We start from the raw sequence: 26810 nt of genomic DNA, 5'->3' as shown, positions 1-26810 counted from the left end.
AACAAGGTATGCTTTATTGCAACTACTATATTAAATAACCATTTCATTGGACTGCATCTATTCAGTGATCACCGGCTGCTTTGCAGAGCAGCGGTGATCACTAGCTCTCCCAATCTGCCCCACCTGCCCATGGGACACTGCGACCCGCGGGAGGGACAGCAGGACAGTGGGGGTGATTCCGAGTTGTTCGCTCGCTAGCTGCTTTTAGCAGCATTGCACACGCTAAGCCGCCGCCCTCTGGGAGAGTATCTTAGCTTAGCAGAATTGCGAACGAAAGATTAGCAGAATTGCGAATAGAAAATTCTTAGCAGTTTCTGAGTAGCTCGAGACTTACTCACAAATAGCGATAATTTCAGTCAGTTTCGTTCCTGGTTTGACGTCACACACACGCCCAGCGTTCGGCCAGCCACTCCCCCGTTTCTCCAGACACTCCCGCGTTTTTCCCTGGAACGCCTGCGTTTTTACGCACACTCCCTGAAAAAGACCAGTTTCCGCCCAGAAACACCCACTTCCTGTCAATCACACTACGATCACTTCAACGATGGAAAATCTTTGTTCGGGCGTGAGTAAATCTACTAAGTTTTGTGTTAAAATACTAACCGCATGCGCACTGCGAACCATGCGCATGCGCATTTTTGCCTTAATCGCTCCCTTGCGAAAATCGGCAACGAGCGAACAACTCGGAATGACCCCCAATGTCCAATTAGCGGGACTGTCCCACTGTATTCGGGACAGTTGGGAGGTATGCCAAATTTAACCGGCTCTGCACATGTTACCCCACCAGCAGTGCAGCGTGGTTTTGCCCAATTGCTTACTTTTTTGGTTTGCTAACAAACCTGAAAACACTGTAAATAGTTTCTATGGTGCCTTCACCCCTTTACCTTTATTAGAGAAAAGGGCTACTAGATAAATGACTATGGTAATTGAAAGGATCCCTACCTCTCTTTGATTACCTCGATGTGATGGCCACTGACGTCAGTGAGAGCAATCCTTAACGTTACAGATAATACACGACACCATGTAGTTAAGAATCACTCTGTTTATTTAATAAATTACAGCGTACTATATAGAAGAGAAACATGGGTGTATACAATATGTGCAAGCATATGATTGGATAAATAGAAGTAGCATACGACATTACATGCGGGATATTTTAGTAACACACAGAAGTAACAGTTTTGATCTAGTATGTAATTGACCTTGAAGATAAGACACACAGAAGCCTTATATTATATGAAGAGACAAAGGCATCTTGTAGAGAGTGCGTACGTGTCTATTCAAACACATAACAATTCATATAGCATGTTTAACCCTTCAATCCCCTCTTAGAATCATGATTGTTATATGACATGATTCTTAAGTGAGGCTCCTTTCTTGTTCCTCCAGTTCTTGAGATATTGGGCATAATCGTCGGGTCCCTTACTATCAGAGGAGGTGACAGGACTGGGGGTTATATCATAGTACATCAGGGCCTTATCAATGCCTTTGGAGGTAAGTTTCTTTCCACAGGGAATTACACAATAAACTATAATGCCTAAAAGAATTAAAGTTACAAGTATGAATATGCTTATTTGCACAAGAGCCTGTTTCCAATTTTCAAACCACCCAAAATATTGGCTCCATGGGTTATCAATACCTGAATTTTTCTTGAGTTCTATGGATAAGGTTTCTAACTTGTTTATGGCTAAAGTAACCTTACCATTGGGACCAGTGTTGTCAGGAATATATGTACAACAGCCTTCCACCTTACTAATGTAAACACATGTACCGCCTTTTTCTGCTAGAATCATGTCAAGGGCCATTCTATTTTGAAATGTCATTTGGGAAGTGGCTTCTAGCTGTTCAGCTATACCTTTAAGAGCATCTTTGGTATCATTAACAAATCTTTGTTGATTATAATATATATAATTAATCCAGGCTACGTTTTTATTTACAGTTACTATAGGGAACAATGACTCAAAACCCGCAGCCACCTCATCTCTAGCTTTGAACTCATTTGGAACACCTCTTGGGACCCCTATAGCATCAATGTACACGTGGGGGTCAAAGCTACCTCCTGGGAGTGCTCTTTTCTTTCGATTAGCAGGAGTATTAGAGGGAGGATTGGGGTCATCGGTGATCATTAGGAGTGGCATTATGACTTTGGCCAGGGCACACTCACCATACCATGGTGTGTCTAATTTAGTTCTAAGCTTCATATCCCCACATATATAATAAATGTCGCCTAGTGATCTAGTTTGGTTAACTAAAACAGTTGTTCTTTTATTTGCACAATACCCTGGTGGGAAGGTTTTTAAATTTCTCCCTGGGGTGATGTTAGATGTATAACAGGTATAGTTTCCAGGATATATGGTTATGGTGCTTCTTGGGTTGGGATTTTTTGACAATATGGGATATTCCCTTTTCCACATTTCGCACTGACTGTCATTTGTTTTGGTGTCATTAAAAAGGCTGAAAAAACAATTTTCCTGTTCTAGGGGTATATTAAGGGGCACTGTACCTAGGTGGGGCCTAGATTTGCCACAGACATAACAGTTGCTTTTATTGTGTTTGTTAGCACTATACTTCATCCATTCCAACCAAAAATTAATGTCAGAGAAACCAGTTTCAATAGCTAGGGTGTCTTCAAAGGTAGGGTTAGTAATAGCCACCATATCTTTAGAAGTGGCAATATGGGGCTTTAAAGGTTTGTTTTGGGGAGCAATTTTAGGCTGGTATTTTGGGTTTTTGTACATATCCCATAAATAAAACCTTTGTCTTGCACTATAGTACCCTGCTTGCCACCATATACCAAGTACATAAGTCTCATTGTCGCTTCTGCTAGGGTTCACTATGTTTAGTCTAAACCTGTATGAATTTGGGCCTTCATCCATCTTATGAATGGATAGTCTAGAAAGTAGGGGTACTCCATATTTGCTCCATCTATTTTTTGCAAATGATGGGCCATATTTCCAATCTGCTCCTGTATTCCACCCCACAGATTCCCAGTAATCACAGTTGGATCCATGATAGGATATTTCCATCCACCATTCATCAGTGACACAAATGTACATTGTCTCAGACATTCCTGATTTCCTCCTTTGTTGTATATAATATTTGTCATCAGCAATTTCGGGAAACATAAAATAGTCAAGGATATATGTGGCTACGTGTGTGTTAGAGGAATTGTACCACAAGGTGGGGACCCCATCTGTTTGTGTGATGCTGACTTCACATATTGTGAGGTGAATGAGGGCCAGTAGGGCTATCGAGATAGTCCCCAGGACAGAGATAGGGGGCAGGTTCTTCATCGTTTTCTGTTCTTCTGTCTTCGCTAGGTGGGAGGTCAGGGCTGTCTGCCCCGGTTCGTACCTCACTGGAATCACTTGCTTCCCTCTCTAGGTCTGGTCTAGGAACCTTTTTTACTCGGGATGCATGGATCCAGGTAGGACTTTCCTCTGTCAGGACTGCTGTTCGGGTAGCTGCTACGACCTCTGTCTCTGGACCATAGGTGAAGTCTCCTGGGCTCTTGTTCCTGGGGAGCACCTTCACCACGACTCTGTCTCCGACTTTAAAGGGGTGTGTAGGTTCCTGTGGATTCAAAGGGTTTTTACAAACAACCTCATGTTCAATTTCATTCAGTTTTGTTATCAGGGACCTGACATACTCTTCTCTGATGAGTTCTAGATCTCCTTCCTGTATTACTAGTGGTTTCTTAGCCCAGGGTGTAGGAAAAGGCCTACCCATTAGTATTTCAAATGGGGAGTAACCCAGAGTCTTTTGTGGGGTCATTCTGATCTCTGCTAGGATAATAGGAAGGACCTTCTTCCATTTATGGAAGGTACCCCCTGTGGCCTTCCTAAGCTTGTCTTTGAGGGTCCTATTCATGCGTTCTACGACCCCTGAACTCTGCGGGTGATACGGGATGTGGAATTTCCATTCCACCTGCAGGGCCTTTACCAAGGCCTGTGTAATTTTTGCTGTAAAGGCGGAGCCTTTATCACTATTGATTTGCAATGGGCACCCCCATCTGGGGATGATTTCCTGAGTTAGGATCCTAGCAACTGTCTTTGCATCCTCAGATTTAGTGGGGAATACCTCTGGCCATCGAGAGAACATGTCTACAATGACCAGGGCATACTCCTGTTTACCAGTACCTGGGATATGGGTGAAGTCAATTTGCAGGTGTGTAAAGGGTGTGGTGGGGTATTCAAGATGCTGATGTTTTGCCTTGTCAGGGTTGTTGGGGTTGTTTCGCAGACAAGTGATGCATCTACTGACATACTGATCTACTAATGACTTGGCATCCGTGACATAGAAATCATTACGTAAGAGTAAGGTAGTTGTTGCCTTACTGTGGTGTCCTATGCCATGGTAGTGGGCAATAAACAAGGGTGCACTGGACTGGGGTATACAAGGTTTCCCCTCTTTGCAGATTAATCCTGTTTTAGGATTCTTCTGCAAAACTGGGTAAGTCCAGTCAGCTAGGTCGGCATTGGAGGCTGAGGCCTGTAACTGGGTGATCAGGTAGTGGTTGTCGAGAGCTGGGGGGGTCATGATGGACATGTGGGCCTGAGTGATGGGCTGTGAGGCCGCATGTTTGGCAGCAGAGTCAGCAAGAGCATTTCCAAGGGAGACTGCATCCTTCCCCCCCGTGTGTGCCCTGCAATGGAGGATTGCAATGTCAGAGGGCAGGGTTATGGCATGCAGAAGGTCAGAGATGAGTTGGGCATGTGATATGCCTTTTCCATCAGCTCCAAGGAAACCACGGCGTCGCCAAATGACCCCATGGTCATGCACGACGCCGTACGCGTATTTGGAGTCAGTGTAGATGGTGACTGGTTTATTCTGGTAAAGGTGACAAGCCCTTGTGAGAGCAATGAGCTCTGCAGCCTGTGCTGACTGGTAAGGAATGGGCTGTGCTTCCAGAATAATGTCAGGGAGAGTGACAATAGCATAACCCGCTTGGTACGTGGTGTCATTGGGTCTGCTACAGGAACCATCTACAAAAATGACATCCGCGTCGGGGACAGGGACAGGGGACATGTCCAGTCTGGGGGATGTTTCTGACTCAATGGAAGCTGAGCAGTCATGGGGTTCAGGAGGGTGGTCTTCAGGACCTTTGAGCCCCAGGAGAGCGTTGAGAATGGGTGCAGGACCTGAAGAGTTGGTGGCATACTTAATGGTGAGTGAGGGGTTGTTCAAAAGGAGAACCTCATATCCACTGAGGCGCTGAGCTGACATGTGTTGTGTGTGTAACCCTTTTAAAATGGTTAGAACATCATGAGTGGTGTGAAGTATTGTTGTGTGGCCTAGGGTGAGTGTGGTGGCCATTTCAGTTACCATTGCACAGGCTGCAAGTGCCCTGAGGCAAGCAGGCATACCTTGCACTGTGACAGGCATTACTTTGGAAAAAAATGCCACTGGGCGCAACTTTCCTCCATGAAACTGTGTGAGCACCCCCGCCATGGTTTTACAATTGTCCCTTGCAAACAAATGAAAAGGTAGTACATAGTTGGGGAGGCCAAGTGCCGGACTTTTCATTAACATACACTTTAAGCTTTCATATGCAGTTAACATTTCTTGTGACCATTGTACAATATTAGGTTTGTCTTTCAGTGTGGCTTGTCTCAAAATGTTATCATAATAGGAACAATCAGATATCCACTGTCTGCAGTAATTTACCATACCCAGAAAAGACAGCAGTTCCCTCTGGGTAGTTGGGGTGACCAGGCCCAATACAGACTGAATGCGCTGTGGACTGACTTTCCTTTCCCCCTGAGTGAGCACAAAACCCAAGTAATCCACATGCTTCTTACACCATTGCATTTTTGTTTTGGACACCTTGTGTCCACATTCACAGAGCCAGTTTAACAGTGATATACCATCCTCCCGGCAGGCCTCCTCAGTTTGACTACAGAGCAGCAGATCATCTGCATACTGTAGCAGGACTGAACCATGGTGAGGTTGCCAGGGCCCCAATGTGGCCTGGAGTACAATGCTATACACAACAGGTGCGTCAATGTAGCCCTGGGGTAAACGACACCAGGTGAGTTGCTTGCCCTCAAAAGAAAATGCAAAAAGTAACTGTGTCTGTGCATCCACTGGAATGCTAAAAAATGCATTTTTTAAATCAATTACCGAAAAAAATGCAGCATCTGCAGGGATAGCTGAAATGAGTGAGTTAATGTCAGGTACAATGGGTGCTATAGGCACAATGAGTTGGTTAATTGCCCTAAGGTCTTGTACAAACCTTACACTGCCATCTGACTTAGCAACTGGGTTGACTGGTGTGCAGTAAGGTGAAATTACGTGTCTGAGAATGCCTTGTTGGAGAAACTGTTGTATCATTGGTCTAAGACCTTCAACCTTCTCTTGTGACAAGGGGTATTGCTTTTGATAGACAGGTTGTGTGTCAGGTTTCAGGGTTGCTCTATATGGTGTGCAAGGAATGAGGCCAGTGTCATAGGGACCCTCCGACCATAGAGCAGGGTTTACTTTGTCAAAATCAGGTGTAATGTCTGTTGCTTCCCACACCGGTAGGTGTGGGGACTCAACCTCCAGGCCACTGCCAGTGGGTGAAGGGAGAATGGAGATTTCGAGCCTGCTAAGAAGATCCCTTCCCAGAAGATTAATTGGACATTCAGGTATTACAGTGAAATTGTGTTTACCCATATATGTGCCTCCCGTGGTTCTGACACTAAGGGCATCTGTCAGGTAAGCATCTGTGGGTATCCCATTGATTCCCATTGAAGGAGCAGTCTTTTCCAAGTGACCGTCGTACAGGTCGACACACAAAACACTAGTAGTTGCCCCGCTATCTACCAGGAAAGGGATTGCTCTCTTTCCTATAATCAAGGTTAGTAGCGGTGGGTCCTTCCAGTGTCTGGTGAGCTGGGCAAAGGCTGGGATACCCTCCTCCGGGCCCCGTCAGTGGGAGGGATCCTGCCAGTCAACTCGGAATCGGACATGATCCTGAAAGGGGTTGTTGTGTGACTGTCGGGGATGATCCCGGGAGGGAGCCGGAGCTTGGGGCTGTCGGTGGTTTTGTGAGGGACAAGGGCAATCCCTTGCCCAGTGATCGTCCCTTCCACAGTTGAAGCAGGAGGTTTGTTTCCTGCTGGCAGAGTCAGGGGGGTGGGGTGGCCTGGCTTGTGGGTTTTGATATCGGGCTGGATTACGGGGTGGGCCAGTGGAGTGCTGCTGGCGTCTATCTCCCCGACCTCTCTGATTTTGGTAATTATGAGTTGGGGCATTCTGCAAGGGTTTTTTAACATCAAAGCATCCTGCAGCTTCCTTTTCATATAAGTGCTTTTCAAATTCCTTAATATTATCAGAGGTCCAGGAAGAAACACCTTGCTTAACTGGGACCATAACAGATGGCAACAAGTTATTTACAAAGGTAGAAATTAGTAAATGGTCTGTATCTACAAGAGTGAGACCTGCATCTTCAGACCAACACTTTTTAAACCTCTTCCAAAACTCAGTGACAGTTTCAGTGGGCTTTTGTTTACATGCTACGGCAATGGGAAGAGAAGCCCGGGTTTTAAAAATCTCTTTCATATGGGTCTCAATTTCCTTCCACATCTCCGTTACACCGTCCCCAGTATTGAGAGGGTAGCGAACGGCATCGTTAAGGGTGGTAGGAGTGTTTATGGTGGGAATCTTTTTCCAATCCCACCCGTTGTAATGGTCTATAACCCCATCTATGATCAGCTTCATATCTTCTTGAGTATAGCTGCGTCCTGTGCAAGCCTTTTTAAAGTAAGCTATGCAGCCGTCAGGTGCAACAGTGGGTTTGGGACAGTTCTTAACAATTCTGTCTAAATCCTCTATTTCAATGGGTTTCTTTAACAACTGATCCCCTACTGTCATGAAGGGCAGGTGGGTGGCGACACCGAGGAAACCAGTGCCGGATCGCGTTGTGGAGGGGGTGAGAGGGTTGTCAGTAGCAATAGTTAAGTCAGCGTTGCGGCGGGAGGCGGTTTGTCTGTTAGGAGTAGGGGCACTAGGGGCGGGGGTGGTTACGTCTATGTGGAGGGTACTGTCAGGGGGGGCTATTCCTCCTGAGCCTCCTTCTCCTTCCCCTTCCCCTCCTCCCCCTCCCCTTTGCATCGGCATTCGTGACAAAGCAACTGAGCCTCCTTCTCCTTCCCCTTCCCCTCCTCCCCCTCCCCTTTGCATCGGAATTCGTGACAAAGCAACTGCAGCTAAAAGATCTGTGTCTTTTAAGGAGGGGTATAGGGGACTGTAGGGCGGAGGAGAAGAGTTTTTCAGAAACTTGTTGCTTCTAAATTCCTCAGCTTTGTGTAGTCGGGAAGTTACAGATTTTATTCTACGCTGTTTCTGCTTGATATTTTTGTCATACCAATGAGGTGCTATCGTGAGCCATTGCTCTCCTCCAGCGCGCATATATGTCATGTCCCATTGTGGGTCATGATCATACCACGGCCAGGCTTCCTTGTCTCCCAGACAAAGCCCTTTGATCATGTCCATATAAAATGGATAATTAATACCATCACGGGGGAATGGGCTGGGGCTGCCAACTTTCTCTGTCCACCCCGCTAAGTTATCTACCCAAGGGTTAACTAAATAATAATCTGTGGTGGAGTTACGGGCAACATATTCCTTACATGTTTCTCCTGGTAAAGGTGGGGGGTAAATGACTGTCTTACTCTGACCCCCTCCCATAGTAAAGAATACAATCTACACCAGCTTTCTACGCAATTTCTACAACAACTTACAACAACTGTCTATGCAATATCACAACAAAAATACTTTCTATGCAATTTACAAAAACTTTCTATGCATGCATTAGCTAACACCAGTTAATTAGTCATTGACAATATCACAATATTATCTGTATAATGAGAACATGAAATCTTTTGACGGGTACGCTTACCTTCGTACAAGATGTCAGAAAAATACAGCGTTTTAAACAGGAAGCAAGAAAAGAGTTTTGAGTAAAGATATCTGGCAGACGAAAACTTACCAGCCGTCTGAACCAAATATAAGAACTTATCTCACTACAACATACAAGAATATATATATAGACGATCAGATCGAGGTATAATCTACGTTATGTATAGACCCCAGGTCTATATATTTTTTTTTAAGTATCCCAGATACTAACGTCTTTGGAGAATTGCGCTTGGACTCCTGGTCCTTTCTCAGACGTATCTTTAAGTCCCAGACATTAAAGATTCTATGGTATCCCTGATACCTGTTTTATGTTTTTACATAAAACTTCGTAATATTAAGTCCCGGACTTAAATATTACCTTGTCACGTGTTCCCGGAACACTGACACGGATTCAGCTTCAGTGTATGACCGCAATCCTGTATGGCAAAGATAGACAATAAATTCTCTATTCTTACCATTCAGGGACGATCACTGAATCCCGGACATAGAGCCCCCAGCTGAAAGGATCCCTACCTCTCTTTGATTACCTCGATGTGATGGCCACTGACGTCAGTGAGAGCAATCCTTAACGTTACAGATAATACACGACACCATGTAGTTAAGAATCACTCTGTTTATTTAATAAATTACAGCGTACTATATAGAAGAGAAACATGGGTGTATACAATATGTGCAAGCATATGATTGGATAAATAGAAGTAGCATACGACATTACATGCGGGATATTTTAGTAACACACAGAAGTAACAGTTTTGATCTAGTATGTAATTGACCTTGAAGATAAGACACACAGAAGCCTTATATTATATGAAGAGACAAAGGCATCTTGTAGAGAGTGCGTACGTGTCTATTCAAACACATAACAATTCATATAGCATGTTTAACCCTTCAGTAATGTATGATGCTGTGATCAAATCCACACTCAAATCATCCCAGCCCTACTTGCAAAACTCATCATTTTGGTTGAAAGTTTAAAAGGACTCTGACACTACACTTTAATATTTTCCCTTTCTAGTTGTCGTTAGGATAATGTGCTTTGACATAAAAGGGCTTTTCATTTATGCATGAAAATCTTGCTCTTTGGGCTGATTATTTTACAAATTAATGGATACACGATCACTGCCTGTGGGGACTAGAATTACTTTGCATTTCCTAATAAACAGACAATACTGTATTCCTCTTACTTGTCTGCATAGATGCATGAAAGTGACCTTCCATATTACAGATTGACATTGTATCTACATTGACAGCTTTTGATGATACAGCATCTTTGGCTGTCATTTCAGAAGTTGCTAAGCTTAAGGCGATATCCAATCCACAGCATCATTAGTGTATGTATTACTGAGGGAGCTGGTGCAAAGGCATCAGAAGAAAGCATGAGCTATTTAAGAAGGACTTAGAGGAGCTGATGTAATAAAAAGAAAAATACATTAATAAAAGGAGCTTAAGGTCAGCAATCCTGCTGTTTCTATGTAAACAACAGAAAACAAAGCGCATCCAAAACAATAAATATATGTATTAACGATATATGTAGTTTTTTAGTTTTTATAGTTAAAGTTAACTCTACATGTTTCTAAAATTGTCAGGACTGGGAGAAAATGTACAATATAAATAATGATGAGCAAGTTTCTGTGACGTAGTATTAATTGACCATACTTGCTGACTTTATTTATTTATTTTTTGGTGCCCTCTGGGAAATTGTGACGGTGCAGGACAGTAGCGTCATAAATCGCGACTGTAACTCTCATTACTTGCTGTACAATGAAGCAACTTACCATACACAACATTAGGGAATTCAGTCAAGTAGACCTCCCCAAAAGAGCAGTGGATTCCCGGGAGAGTAAGCAAGTATGCATAAACAGATCCGTAGATTGAGAACCTATGCGATTGCGGGCATACCAATGCAGACATCAACTGCAGAGACCAAAACTCCTGAAGCTTTACTAATAGCCATGAGAAATTGGTTCCTAGTTAATTGAGCTCATCATTGTTGCTAGGGCACACAAAATGGCTGCTTTCACCATTTTAGTTGGGATTTAGAACCCTACACACGGGGGGGGGGGGGGAGGGGGGGTGTCATTCCGAGTTGTTCGCTAGCAGATTTCGGTCGCTGCGCAGCGATCAGGCAAAAAATCGGCACTTCTGTGCATGCGTATGCGGCGCAATGCGCACGCGTGTCATACTATTAAAACAAACAATGTAGTTTCACACAAGGACTAGCGAAGCTTTTTAGTCGCACAGGCAGCCGCAGAGTGTTTGAGAGGAAAGGGGCATTTCTGGGTGTCAACTGACCATTTTCAGGGAGTGTTCGAAAAAACGCAGGCATGCCGGGAAAAACGCAGGCATGGTTGGGCGAACGCAGGGCGCGTTTGTGACGTCAAAACAGGAACTGAATAGTCTGAAGTGATCGCAAGCGCTGAGTATGTCTGGAGCTACTCTGAAACTGCACAAAAAATTTTTTGTAGCCGCTCTGCGATCCCTTCGTTCGCACTTCTGCTAAGCTAAAATACACTCCCAATGGGAGGCGGCATAGCGTTTGCACGGCTGCTAAAAACTGCTAGCGAGCGAACAACTCGGAATGACCACCACTGGCCGATGTGTGCTGCCGATATGAACAATCTCGTTCAGTAATGAATAATTGTTCATATTTTCAGTGTGTAGGCACCAACGATGAACAATGCGCTGCCCCACGGTCGTTCATCGTTGGTGCCGGCTCGTTTATACCTGCAAGCCAATATGGACAATATTGTCCATATTAGCATGCAGGTCTATGGGGCCGGGTGATGTCAGGGAGTGAAGAAATTTCACTCCCCCAGTCAGCCGCCCCCCCCCCCCCCTCAACTGCCGGGTCATCCGTCGTCCGTATCGGCCATTGGGTACCTCGGCGGCAAATCGGCCAGTGTGTAGGGCCTATTAGGTGCAATTTCGTTGGGATAAAAAACTGACAAGACTATGTCAAGGAATAATCAAAGTCAAATATATTTTGACTGAAACCACATAGCTGAGAGATTAGCACAGTCATTGTAGAGGCACGGCATGAGGTTTACTCAACAGCAATATGTGATCTATAATGTGTTATGAATCAATGGCAATGCATCTGCTTTTCTCTGGAAATCAATTTATACAACATTCTACAAGGCCTACATTTCCATGGTCCAAATCTGTTTGGCGGTCAAATGCATGATGGTGAAGACCCCAACAGATCTCTGATCGTCACATCATTCCTACTGTGCTGTGTGACCTACAGACTCTGCATAATAGTCTTATAGTTTGTGTAATTTTTTTGTTGTTGAGGAAAGTCATAAAATATAAACATAATCTGTGGCAGTCTCAGGGCTCTGATGGGCATATAAATGGTATGTGAAGAGATCTCAAGGCATATGGGGGCATTTCATTATAAGGGGCAAGTAAGGAGTTCTGATGGCATATGTGATGTCCGATGGGCATATAAAAAATGCATAGAAGAGGTCTGAGGACATGTGGCAGATCAGATGGGAATCTAAAATGTACATGGGAGATCTGAGGGCATGATGGGCTATCTGTGTGACATACGCTCATCGTGGCTACATCTAGGCGAGAGTATGGCTCGTTTGCCGAGACTTGCGCACATGTCTTCGTGCGCGTGTGTCTTAAACGGGCTGCTTACAAAGAGTATGGAGTGGCAAAAGACGCAGCTCAGCGTGAATAGCCGCCCCGAGAGTATCTCTCAGAATATCTCTCAGATGTAGTCACATGACTGTGGCTACATCTGTACAGTACAAATGGCGTGATCTGGTCTGAGAGCATTTTCACAACATTTTTTTCCTTCATTTCTGTTCAGTGGAGGAAAAAATTGCAACATGTACAAATACAATTGCAACTGTGTAGACCCCAACATTTCTCAAACTAAGGATAGCAGGTACTGTAAGCACAATTTCCTTATTTTATGAATTTTTGCCAAATATCCAAAAAGGAGATTTTGGCCTAGGAGGTGCTGTAAGAAAATACAGACTCTAAGGTGCCGCTGCATTAGGAAGTTGGAAACGACTAGCTTGTTCAATAAGCAATACTGTATAGTTATACAAGGAAGAATGTACCTTAACAGTGGTGCACGGAGGGGGGATTCTGAGTACCCAGAAACCCCCCCTGATAGACCAATTATTTTTCAGAGACAAACTTGTCTCCAACTTTCTGCAGTGGCCCACCCATCAGAGCCAGATTTACACCTCATGGGGCTCTTGGCAAGATACCGATTTGGGGCGCCCTTCCAACAAACAATCCGTAGCACTATATTTTTGTTCCTGATTACGACCACCATTGCAAGAGTGCCTTGGAGCATACACAGTCTACCCATAATCAGTCAGTTGCATGAACATTGGCGTACAAATCTGAATCAGGCTCTAGGTCTTTTGGAAGTAGACTTAAAACCCGTATCACATTTAAAGTAAACTATTTTGTGTGTCCAAACATTTCTCATCCTATTAAAGAATATCACTTAACAACACATTGTCGCTAGTCCCTAGTAAGGCGATAGGCTGCATTCTCAGGATTATTGGTTCAGAACCTTGTATTTCTTCGACTGGACAGGATCTAGGTGTATAGATGAGTATACAAAGGAGACTGCAGTTTCACCTTACACAGAAGGTGAAATGAAACTGTATACTCTGAACCTGTGCCTGAATCTACACGAAGATATTTAGATAGGTAAATATATTTAGATCAGTAAATTCAGGTAAATGTAGCAGAGCCGGCCCTAGCCAATTTGATGCCCTAGGCAAAATTTTGTCTGGTGCCCCCTAGCTCCGCCGCTAGTTCTGCATCTGTACCTGCAACGCTCAGGTAGTGGGGCCCACCGGGGGGTTACCCTGTGGGCCAGTTCAACTCTGCACAATGCCACACAGTAATGACCATAATACATATAATTCCACACAGTAAAGGAACCTTACACATATGCCCCACATTAGTAATGCCCATAATACACATAATGCCACACAGTAATGCACCTTACACATATGTCCCACATTAGTAATGCCATAATACACATATACTGCCACAGATACTGCCACACTTGCTGGTTATACAAAAAGACCAGTATCAAACATGTAGAAACTGTCCATTCTCTTCACTATTCAGTGTGTTTGCTGGTGTCTGTTACTGCATGCCCTTTACTTTATACTGTGGGAGTGATATGCTCTGCCCTCCAGTCTGATGTGTCCAAAAGTCATGCTGCACTGATGTTTCATATAGAAAAGCACAACGCAACTTACTGACCACGTTACAGTGCTGGGTGGCAGGGGAATTTTACGGCATGGACTGACTAGGAAATAAAGTGTGGGAAGAACATTGCCCATGTTATGTCCCTGCAGACACCTGGGAATTGCACAGGGATAAGGGACACACACAGGATGGCAGGGTCCCCCTCCCCTATGTGCACAAGCAGTATAGGTGATGTCAGGTTTCTGTGAAGCAGTCTTCCAAAATACACATGTGTTATAGAAGCCATCCAGTAATAACCTTATATAGTCAGTGAAAATGTCACAGGTCCAGGAATTGCATTTACTTGGCTTCTGCTGTCTGTCTGAGGTCTCACAAGTCAGGGGCATTCAAGCATGTCAGATGAAGTTTAAGGCACAGTGTGCATTTTTTTTACAAATGTAAACAGCAGTGTATACAAGTACTGATTGAATACATTTGGAAAGTAACAGTTAGTTTGCGGACTGTCCCTCCCAGCATGAGATACTGCAGGGACATGCTTGGATGCCCCTAGACATGCTTGGATGCCCTAGGCAAATGCCTAGCCTGCCTATAGCTAAGGCCGGCTCTGAAATGTAGATTAGTAAATCCTGACCCTAACTCAACCCTAACCCCAAACCTCATCCTAACCAAATCCACTAACCCTAATACCCTATACCCTAACCCAAACCACTAAACCCTACACCAAGCCTAATAACCTATCCCTAATAACTTAACCCAAACCCCTAACCTAACCCTAACACACTGACCAAACCACTATAAGAAGAACCCTAATACTTTATCTCAAATACCCTAACCTAAACCCCTAAACTAACCCTAATACCCTGACCCAAGCCACTACACCGACCGTAATACCCTATCCATAACTCCTAATCCTAATAACCTAACCCAAACCGCTAAACCTGCACCAACCTTAACACCAAGTTTTTTCCTCTTAGTACTATAAAGACGGAGTGCCCTCTCCCCATTACTCCAGACATACAGCACACAAGCATGATCTGAAAGAGAGCTAGGGATTAGAAGGTTGCTGCAAGTTGGCATCTGCAGTGGGTCGCTGCGAGGTGGCATCTGCAGTGGGTCGCTGCTAGGTGGCATCTGCAGTGGGGGCTGTGATGTGTTTGGTTAGGGTGGGTTAGAGTACATGCACAGTAATGTGTGTGACTGCCCAGCTTAGTGCCTATTGCATGTAATGATGGTGATGAGTCAACACCGTCAGACAATTGTGGTCTTATCCAGGGCCGGCCCTACCATTATGCAGCTTAGGCAACTGCCTAGGGCACCATTATTTACGGGGCCCCACTGAGCCTGTATTCACAAAATAAATCTGCTTGTTTTACTTAATGCAGCTGTGGAACTTCTAAGACGTCACCTCCACACTTTCAAATGAGGAACTGGGAAGTTCCAGGAAGTAGTGGCTGAAGCTTTCTTAGGGTGCTGAGAACCCTTGCACCGGCCCTGGGCTTATCTCTCCTGGGCAGTCTGGCACAGGGCTTTCATTTGTATTTTTTCACTGCAAGCATTGGCTGCCTGGCTAATATAACAGTGATATTATTGGGGTGTGAGGGTAATTTCACAAGTTAAACACTGATTACCCAATTAAATAACCCTGAAATTGATAGATGACACTATAAGCATACAGACAGATAGCATATATGCAGTTTTTTTTAACACTATATGAATATTTTTTATGGTAGGTGGGGAGTGGACAGGACTGCCTTTTATTATAAAGGTCCATACACACTTAACGATAAAATGAGCGACGTCGCTCATTTTCCCCCTCCTTGAGCGACGTCGCTCATTTTATCGTCAAGTGTGTATGCCGCCAGCGACGACCGATGCGCGGCCCCGCGGGTCGGCAATGATTGTCGCTGTCGGTAGGGCATGCATGAAGGATGTGGACTGTCGTCCACGACCTTCATGCAGGGCTGGCGGGGGCGTGACGTCACTGAGCGATATGAGCGGTCATATCGCTCACTGCGTACAGGCATCCGCCGACCGGCCGGCCAGGGAGGGGGAAACGTTAGACGATGTCGCTCACAGAGCGACATCGTCTAATGTGTATGGGCCTTAAGTGTATTACAAATACCTAACATAAAAAAACAAACAAAAAAAAACAAATAAACCATCATCCTGATTTGATGTACTAATACTGTAATATCATGATCATGATGTATGTTACAATATACCTGTAATATAATGCAGTCCTGTCCATTACCAACCTAACATAAAAAAATAATCCTACATAATTCAAATCATTATATAGTAACTTATTTAAGTAATAATAAATTGTTTGTTGTTTACACAGTAGCTGCCTGCTGCACTGTGAGCCTCTATCAACCCGATTCTTCACTCAGTCAGTGACTGACACTGCCTCTGTCCCTCCGCTCCACACTGCTGGGTGCTGGCAGCTGCTACTGTACTGGTGCCTAGGTTACATTGTAAGAAATCCACCACTGCCACACATGGGCTTAATCGGGGCTGCCATGCATGTACGGCTGCATCTAATAGGCCCTACACACATGCCGATATTCTGAAAGATATGAACGATCTCGTTCATAAATGAACGAGAACTCGTTCATAAATGAACGAGAACTCGTTCATATCTTTCAGTGTGGAGACTCCAGCGATGAACGATGCGCGGCCCCGCGCTCGTTCATCGCTGATCTCCCGTCGGCTGTGCATGCAGGCCAATATGGACGATCTCGTCCATATTTGCCTGCACTTCAATGCAGCCGGGTGACGGGGGGAGTGAAGAAACTTCACTCCCCCCGTCACTGCCCCCCCGCCGCCGGGTTGCTCGTCGGCCGTATCGGCCGTCGGGCACCTCGGCGGCGCATCGCCGAGTGTGTAGGGCCCCTTAGACAGAGAGCTCTGATTGGCAGAGCTCGTGTGTGTGTGTGTGTGTGTGTGTGTGTGTGTGTGTGTGTGTGTGTGTGTGTGTGTGTGTGTGTGTGTGTGTGCATATTTGTTATACAGTATGTATGTATGGACCCCTCTTTAAAAAAAAAATCCCATGTCTTTGTACAATACATTACAAATACAATCAATAAATGTACACATTTGAAGGGGACATTTCATAGTTTCAAGCCTAGTGCAGTAAAAAATGCTAATATAGAATTATCACTACATTGTGTAAGATTTAATTTAAGAACTCGTTGTTCAGAAATGTGTACAAGTATTCCCATAAAAGGTTTATATGACAGTCCATGATCTACAACTCATCACGTGACTGCAATTCAGAAAGTATATTTAATCTAGTGTTGTAATGATACTTTCTAAATGCATTACACTAAAAGCAATCAGTCCGGAAAGTAGCATTATACTGAATACTATACTCCACAGGATTTTTCCACCATTAACTTCTTCCTACTCTTAATTAGATTTTTCTCACAATAAGACAATTACAAGACTGAAGTAAGTCTATAATCATCACAAAATAGACTGATGCATGCACCCAGAGTGATATGAAACAACTAGAACCTTGCTAGAACCCTATTACAAAAAGGCTGGTGAATTGCAAATAAAATATATAGAAAAACGTATTGGAAACAGCTATGGTTCGAGAAATATTTGTACACAGTAATGAAGACTACCTGCGGCAGACTATTATGTTATTTCTGTACTGCTATGCCATTAAGGACTTAAGTTGACTCCCCGTAGTGTTTTTTTGATAATGTTATATTTTTTTATTCTAGCCATGTGTCTCTTAGGGATCTATTTAGTAAAAATGGTAAAAACAGTCTGAAATATAAAGTATGTTTGCTTTCATGGGCTTACCTCCAAACTATTTTTAAATAAAATTGATGCCAGCACAGACTTTGCGCTAAAGGGAAGATCAGTGTGATCGCCTACACCCTCAGCAGCACAGAAAAGATAGATAGATAGATAGACAGACAGACAGACAGACAGACAGACAGACAGACAGACAGACAGACAGACAGACAGACAGACAGATAGATAGATAGATAGATAGATAGATAGATAGATAGATAGATAGATACTGTGCAAAAGATATAGGCAGGTGTGGAAAAAATGCTGTAATGTAAGAATGCTTTCAAAAATAGAAGTGTTAATAGTTTATTTTTATCAATTAACAAAATGCAAAGTGAATGAACAGAAGAGAAATCGACATCAAATCAATATTTGGTGTGACCACCCCTTGCCTTCAAAACAGCATCAATTCTTCTAGGTACACTTGTACATAGGGGGTCATTCCGAGTTGATTGCACATAGCAACTTTTTGCTGCTTGTGCGATCAACTAGACGCCACCTATGGGGGAGTGTATTTTAACATAGCAAGGCTGCAATTGCTTGTGCAGCCATGCTATGCTAAAAAAGTTTTGTGCAGAAGTAGACTAGCCCTGCAGTTACTTACCCTGTGCGATGGATCCAGCGATGAAGATCCCGGAATTGATGTCAGACATCCGCCCTCCAAACGCCTGGACACGCCTGCGTTCGGTGCTCCACTCCCAGAAAACGGTCAGTTGACGCCCTGAAACGCCTTCCGCCTGTCACTCTTCATGCAATCGCAGCAGCGATCACTTTCTTCGTTATTCTTGTCGTTGCCCAGCGGAATGATGCGCATTGCGGCCAGCGCACATGTGCAGAACCGACCCGTTCGCACCGCTGCGAAGAACCGCAGCGTGCGAACGGGTGGGAATGGCCCCCATAGTTTTTGAAGGAACTCAGCAGGGAGGTTGTTCCAAACATCTTGGAGAACTAATCACAGATCTTCTCCCCAACTACATTTCCTGAAATGCAGCCCCAAACGTGCAAGTAGCCTCCACCATGCCTCACTGTTGCCTGCAGACACTCATTATTGTACCGCTCTCCAGCCCTTCGGTGAAAGAAATGCCTTCTGTTACAGACAAATATTTAAAATTTTAACTCATCAGTCCAGAGCAACTGCTGCAATTTTTCTGCACCCCAGTTCCTATGTTTTCGTTCATAGTTGAGTCACTTGGCCTTGTTTCCACATCGAAGGTATGGCTTTTTGGTCACAATTCTTCCATGAAAACCACTTCTGGACAGATTTCTCCGAACAGTAGATGAGTGTACCTGTATCCCACTGGTTTCTGCCACTTCTGAGCTGATGGCAATGCTGGACATCTTTCAAACGGAAGTGAGCATGAAGTGTCTTTCATCTGATGCACTAAGTCTCCTTGGCTGAATACAGCATCTAGGGTCCTCAACGTTTCTTTGTGCTTCTTCAAATGAGCTTGGGGAAAATATAGGGGTAACTGTGGTGGAAAAAGATTTGGGGGTGCTCATAGATAATAGGCTTAACAACAGTGCACAATGTAAAAATGCAGCAAAGAAGGCAACTAAAGTGGTTGCGTGCATAAAACGGGGCATTGAGACGAGGGACAAGGATGTAATCCTGCCGCTCTACAAATCTTTTGTGCGTCCCCACCTGGAATATTGTGTTCAATTTTGGGCACCATATTATAAAAAAGATATAGGGGAGCTAGAAAGAGTCCAAAGGTGAGCTAGTAAATTGATTAAAGGGTTAGAGACTCTAGGGTACGAGGAAAGGCTTACTAGGTTAAATATGTATACACTAGAAAAGAGGCGACTAAGAGGAGACATTATTAATATCTTCATATACGTAAAGGGTCACTATAAGAAGTTAGCAGGGCATTTGTTTATTAAAAGAACTCTGAATAGGACACGTGGGCACTCGCTGAGGCTAGAGGAGAGAAAATTCCGTACACAACGTAGGAAAGGGTTCTTCACGGTAAGGGCAATAGAGATGGAATAGAGATGGAACTCCCTGCCGGAACAGGTCATAATTGATACTAAACTGTTACTTCAGCAGGTGCATTATAATATGCACAGCTTAACACAGAATACAGGTTGAACCCGATGGGCATTTTGCCTCTTTTCAACCTCACTAACTATGTAACTATGTTACAGCACATCTTCTGCTTTGAAATCTTTGCCTGGGAGAGACCTTGCTGATGCAGTATAACTACCTTGTGTCTTGTTGCTGTGCTCAGTCTTGCCATGCAGTATGACCTGTGACATGAAACTGCCTTCCACAACCTCACCTTTGTAGTTTGGCTGTTCCTCACCCAGTTTTAAGTCTCCTACACAGCTGTTCCTGTTTCAATTAATGAGTTGAAAAATGTGTTTCAACCTACAGAACATATGAAAATGATGATCATTATCACCTGTTTGTATGATTCACCTGACTATGGGCCTAATTCAGCATGGAACGCTGCTGCAGCAGCGCTCGCATGCTGAAGCCCTGTTAAGTGTACACACGCGCAGCAACCGTACTGCGCATGCGCACACAGTGTCACTTGTGCGAATGCCTCTGTCAAAATATTGATAATGTCGATATTATCTTAAACCATAAAGCTATACCTCTAGATACACTTTCACCTGAATACACGCGCTACGCACTTTGTACGCTATTTGCGTACAGAGTCCCGTACGTGGTACGTACTTGGCTTACACAAGCCGCGCTGAGTGTACAGAGTACGCACAGCGCGCGCACACACAATTGATAACCTTTAAACCTTATTAGTAATACAATGTAATATGGTTACACTTTAAACCTTTATGCAGCAAAGCACTGCAATGATGTTATACCTTAAACCTTAAGTAGCGCTGACGGTATAAAGTACCCGCAGTGCGTACACCTTATCAATACTTATAAACCTTATACAGTTAAATACGCTTTAAACCCTAGCAGGGAAATGAGGACACAACACCGATATGTAGTTGAACCACAGGGTTCTAAGGCCACAGTGGATTATTTCAAAAGGTAAAACAGTACAAATTATACACTACAGGCTAACAAGATAAATCTACAACAGAATAATGGCTACAGTCAATGTACATACGTGAGAATGTTCGCAAGCGCTTCCCGGTCCCGGTCCTCCGCTAATCAGGTTGAAAGCGTTAAGAGTCTGTGATAGTGACCTGGCCTGCAGCTCGCTCTTTATTCAGTAGATCAAAACATAATACAATAGACACTGTGTGCTCTTCTTCCATTGGTTCGGGGGTGGGACATATCCTGTGCACCGGGGACCATTGGTCAGTTCAAGAAGTGGGCGATGGCTAGGACTTGAGATGTGGTTTCTGTTGTTTACATCTGAGTTCCCGCCCCATGATCAGTTAAACCCATCACATTAATCATAAATCTGGTATTATTAATAACTTAATGAGGTAATATTTAATAATGTTCTTATTCCCACCAGATTAATGTTTACGTGTCTCTGAACAATATGATCCCACACATGATATGATTATCTATTTCAATCTTCAAGATATACATATATCCACATATTCATATATATATATATTTTTATATATATATATTTATATATATATATATATATATATACACGTACACACATATTCCTGCTATTACAATTTGTTAGGAATTATATATTTATTCATATATATATATATATATATATATATGAACACCTACATTTCCATGGGTTTTAGACTAGGAATGTTAATATCTTAAATTTCTATCTGTCTGGTCTTGTTGTGGTTAGCTATTGTTTCTGATTTTCTAAACAGAATCGGTTCCTGGGTATTGTCACTTCATTTGTTTTTACTTTCACGTGAGACAATGACAATTCAGTACTCATTGTTTTAAATAGAAACTTGGCTATTTTAGTAAACAAAGGTGTATGCCTTCTTTATAGAATTTCAAAGCTTAGTGTAAATAAGGCCATTGTATTTTAGTCTCTGGGAGTTTTAATTTATGTGTGACTGATTTTCATGCTATTTAAAGGTTAACGCAGACAGTGTGGGATTTATACAATATATATATATTAGATTTATGATATGTCTTTGTGGCTTTTCCATGAGAGTACAAACTCCACTGTAATTACTCATACCACGCTCAAACCGCGCAGGACCATGGGTGCGACCACACGCAATTTGCGAATATGTGCACGCATGGCAGAACAAGTGCATGCGCAGCGTGCATGTGTGAGTGGTTTGTACATGATGTGTGTACTGGAATATTTTTCGACTTTGACAATATATATATATCTGCGACCACTAAAATCGCATGCTGGGTGCCGCCCAGCATCGGACAAGGCCGCCCAGCATGTGCGGCACGCCCTGTGATGCACTCGCAATTCAACTGTGATCACATCGCAAAAACCTCAAATAGAAGTTGACCCCGGCCTACGCATCTTGGCTGCGTAGGCAGGCGCACCACCGCCATGTTTCCGATTGCAGGAACTGCAGGCGACATCATCGGTCAACTGGTCCACTCCCCACCTCCAATGCTGCGTTGTTGCCCCCTGAACGCTTGCCACCTGTCAGTCATGATGAGGTTGCATCCTTCTGGGATGTATTCGCATCATGATAGCTCATGCATGCGCACTGCGGCCGCTATTCATGTGCAGACATACGAAAATCGCCCATTTGCGATTTTCGGATGTCTCTGTCCACCTCTGAATAGCCCCCATTGTTCAGATTATCTGGTATCAGCTTTTGGGAAAACAGTTTTTATAGGAGAACAGCTACAAACATGAAACAGCACCATACTACAAAGAGATCCAGCCTAAGAGAATAATTTTCCAAACATTAAATTCTATTTCGGGTTTCCCCATATTCACTCCTCACATGTTTTCTGTCATTAATGACTGCCTAGCAGCATTCTCCTCTATTTCCTTTTCTCAGTGTTATCAAATCACCCATTCCCAGCCACTATGTATCTTTCTGCATCTGTGTTCCTGTGGCTATTTCTCCTAAATCTGCTATCCTAAGACCAGCACACAGCTTGTGCGGCTGACCAACATTTAATTCCAGTCCTTTTGCACCTTGTGTCTCATTATTTCCCTACGTTTCTTTACTGCTAGCTCACACGGGAAAGGGAGGCACTTTGCTAACATTTGTGTTTTTGTATTCTTTTTTCTATTATTTTATAGAGGTGTAGCACATGTTGGCACTTAGGATAACGGTGGTCATTCCGAGTTGTTCGCTTGCTAGCAGTTTTTAGCAGCCGTGTAAACGCTATGCCGCCGCCCACTGGGAGTGTATTTTAGCTTAGCAGAAGTGCGAATGAAAGGCTCGCAGAGCGGATACAAAGTTTTTTTGTGCAGTTTCTGAGTAGCTCTAAACCTACTCAGCGCTTGATCACTTCAGACCATTCAGTTCCTGTTTTGACGTCACAAACACGTCCTGCGTTCGCCCAGCTACGCCTGCGTTTTCTTTGGCACGCTAGCGTTTTTCCGAACACTCCCTGAAAACGGTCAGTTGACACCCAGAAACTCCCACTTCCTGTCAATCAATCACTCTGCGGTCAGCAGTGCGACTGAAAAGCATTGCTAGACCCTGTGTGAAACTACATCGTTCGTTGTAACAGTACATCACGCGTGCGCATTGCGCCGCATACGCATGCGCAGAATTGCCGTTTTTTTTGCCTCATCGCTGCACAGCAAATGAATGCAGCTAGCGATCAACTCGGAATGACCACCAACGTGTATTAGAAGAAAAATACAACCTTTATTAGACAATAAGTCACTTAGGTTTTCTGTGCCCTGTATAAAACAGTAAAGCCTTTATATGGCTAATGGACTCCTCTGTGATTTCTAATATTCTTTTACTTTATGGTATGAATTGCATTTTACAGTGGTAAGAGGGAGATGTATCAGAGGTCTCGAAGGCGGACAGGTGGAGAAGTTGCAACCAATCAGCCTCTAGCCAGCGGGCCACTGCGATGGTGCGGGCCACTGCCTGACGTCATCCACCAAGCGAAGACACCAAAATGCCGGCTCCTCTCCAGTGACAGGAGCCGTGGTGCAGCACTGTAACATTACGCCCAGCTCGCCTCTTTCCACAGTGTAGGAGCCGGCACTACAGACATATGGTCTCCGGGGTCACCCAGCATCTCCAAGCCCCCCGAAGTGAAGAAAACAGGGTCAGGCCGTGAGGCCACACTCCCTTTGTGTGAAGTCACCCCCTTTCTGCATAGGCGTGCGCAGCCCATTTTAGTAGGGTGTGCACCATTGGAGGGACAGGTCTATCACTGCCTATTGGGCGTGTCTATCACCGCCTATTGGGTGTGTCTATCACCGCCTATTGGCCCTCAATGCAAAGAAATTTACTCCCAGGCATACAACTTTAGCAACTTAATTCCTTTCAAGGTCTCAGTTTGTTTCTTAAGGCGCTCAGTTGAATAATCCACGTTGAAAGAGCACCCCTGGACTGATACAGCAGAGCTGACAAAAGCACCCCTGGACTGATACAGCAGAGCTCACAAAAGCACCCCTTGACTGATACAGCAGAGCTGACAGAGCACTACTGGACTGATACAGCAGAGCTGACAAAAGCACCCCTGGACTGATACAGCAGAGCTGACAAAAGCACCCCTGGACTGATACAGCAGAGCTCACAAAAGCACCCCTTGACTGATACAGCAGAGCTGACAGAGCACTACTGGACTGATACAGCAGAGCTGACAAAAGCACCCCTGGACTGATACAGCAGAGCTGACAAAAGCACCCCTGGACTGATACAGCAGAGCTGACAGAACACCCCTGGACTGATACAGCAGAGCTGACAAAAGCACCCCTGGACTGATACAGCAGAGCTGACAAAAGCTCCCCTGGACTGATACAGCAGAGCTGACAAAAGCACCCCTTGACTGATACAGCAGAGCTGACAGAGCACTACTGGACTGATACAGCAGAGCTGACAAAAGCACCCCTGGACTGATACAGCAGAGCTGACAAAAGCACCCCTGGACTGATACAGCAGAGCTGACAGAACACCCCTGGACTGATACAGCAGAGCTGACAAAAGCACCCCTGGACTGATACAGCAGAGCTCACAAAAGCACCCCTGGACTGATACAGCAGAGCTCACAAAAGCACCCCTGGACTGATACAGCAGAGCTGACAGAGCACTACTGGACTGATACAGCAGAGGTGACAGAGCACTACTGGACTGATACAGCAGAGGTGACAGAGCACTACTGGACTGAACCCACACCAAATATACACAGTACTGACGGACACCTCCGTCCAGTACACTCTCCTCAGCCGGAATGAAGATTGCGCCAATCACGGGCGCCTTTAAAGAATCCTAAACCTGTGAGAATCCGACAGCGGGAAGATGACGTTCAGCCTCTCTTTGGGATCTGAGTCTGTCGGTAAAACACGAGCTGGACTCAGATCCAGGCACGAATCTCAATGTTCAGGTGGGTCCGGTTCTCCGAGAACCTGATCCGCTCATCTCTAATTCTGACTTTTTTTTTTACTAATTCTGAGCCTTGCAAGAACTTGTGTCCTGCTTTCAGTGACCTCTTTTGGTATTAGATAATAAAAAGAAGGTCACTGAAAGCAGGACACAAATTCTTGCAAGGCTCTATTAGCCAGAATATAGCTGAAGTGAACCTGGGATCACACTATAAACCGGAAATGATAAGGCCATCTAGAATTTATTCCAAAAGAGCTTAAACTTAGCTCTTATAACTATTTCAAACCTTATGCTTTTGAAATAGTCTGTTATTAAATTTACCTCCGTATTAAGTTAATAGTGTTTGGCTGGCGTTGGGCTAGCTCCCAGCTCTATCACATCCTCTGGAGCATCTCAGCGGCTCCTCACAGTACAGGGGAGAAGGCGGGCGTGTATACGGCATGACGTAATTGCGTCATGCCGTGGCCGTACGCACATCATGTTTAAATGTCCCAAGGGCTAGGAGGCAGGTGTGAGCGACATGGGGGTGGAGCCGCCGCCTGATAAATCACCAGCTGCGGGCGGCGGCAATGAATGATTTATACCCTGGGCGGTGGCCGGTAACCAGCGCGAATTGCGAGCCTCTGCGGCGGCCACGGCAATGATGATTTACCGGGCGGGCATCTGCATTAGGGTGTGCCCGTGCACACCAGGCACACCCTGTGCGCACGCCTATGCCTTTCTGCTAAACTACACCCCTTTTGACTTTCACCCTAATCAGGTGTCACCAGAGCTATTGACGCCCCTGCTTCTAGATATAATTTCATAGTTTGTTTGCTACAGGCAACTTCTCCACGTGTTCTCATCAGAAGGTTTGATATATCTTCTCGTAAACTTCAAAGGATTGGACCTGTCTTTATCAAAAAATTAACAATAAGGCAGCAGAGCAAGCGCGAGTACTAGATAAACTCAAACAGTGATCCATTGTATATGGCTTTTTCTAATACTAGCACATTGGTTTCGTATCATCGCCCCACCCTTCTCCCTATTTAGTAGGTTCCTGGCAATCACATACTGTATGGGTGTGGATCATAGGGTCGACAGTAACTAGGTTGACAGTCATTAAGTCGACCATCGCTGGTCGACAGTGACTAGTTCGCCACCTGATATAGGTCAACGGTATCCGGTCTCTAGGTCGATAAGACTTAGGTCGACAGTGTCTAGGTCGACCACTATTGGTTGACAGTAACTAGGTCGACATGGTTTCTAGTTACTGTCAACCAAAAGTGGTCGCGCTAGACACTGTCGACCTAAGTGTAGTCAACCTTCAATACCACACCCTAAGTCAACACGGTCATTATGTCGACATGGAAAAAGGTTGACATGAGTTTTTTTTAATATTTTTTGGTTGTTATTTTCTTTGTAAAGTGACCGGAAACCACAATTAGTGCACCGTATCCCCTCACATGGTGCCTCTCTCTGCTACCGCTGCGCTCGGCACAGGTTACTATTCCCAATCG

General features: G+C 44.4%; 1 protein-coding gene across 2 annotated transcripts in view; it reads right to left on the bottom strand.

Moving 5' to 3' along the window:
• NKAIN3 (sodium/potassium transporting ATPase interacting 3) overlaps positions 1–26810 on the bottom strand; it is a 1038088-nt gene that overhangs the window by 932801 nt on the left and 78477 nt on the right. The window contains exon 2 of one of the 2 annotated variants that reach the window (XM_063923780.1): positions 1041–3570. The exons of the other annotated variant lie outside the window; for it this stretch is intronic. Within the exon in view, the coding sequence (XP_063779850.1) occupies positions 1341–3290 (1950 nt within the window). The 5' untranslated portion in view covers positions 3291–3570 and the 3' untranslated portion in view covers positions 1041–1340. Of the gene's footprint in view, positions 1–1040; positions 3571–26810 lie in introns of those variants that run through there. 2 annotated transcript variants of the gene reach the window in all.

The sequence above is a fragment of the Pseudophryne corroboree genome, chromosome 5 (genome assembly GCF_028390025.1).
Source record: "Pseudophryne corroboree isolate aPseCor3 chromosome 5, aPseCor3.hap2, whole genome shotgun sequence".
NCBI lineage: Eukaryota > Metazoa > Chordata > Amphibia > Anura > Myobatrachidae > Pseudophryne > Pseudophryne corroboree.
Note: the sequence above shows the minus strand (reverse complement) of the source record. Positions and strands in the feature narration are given on the sequence as shown.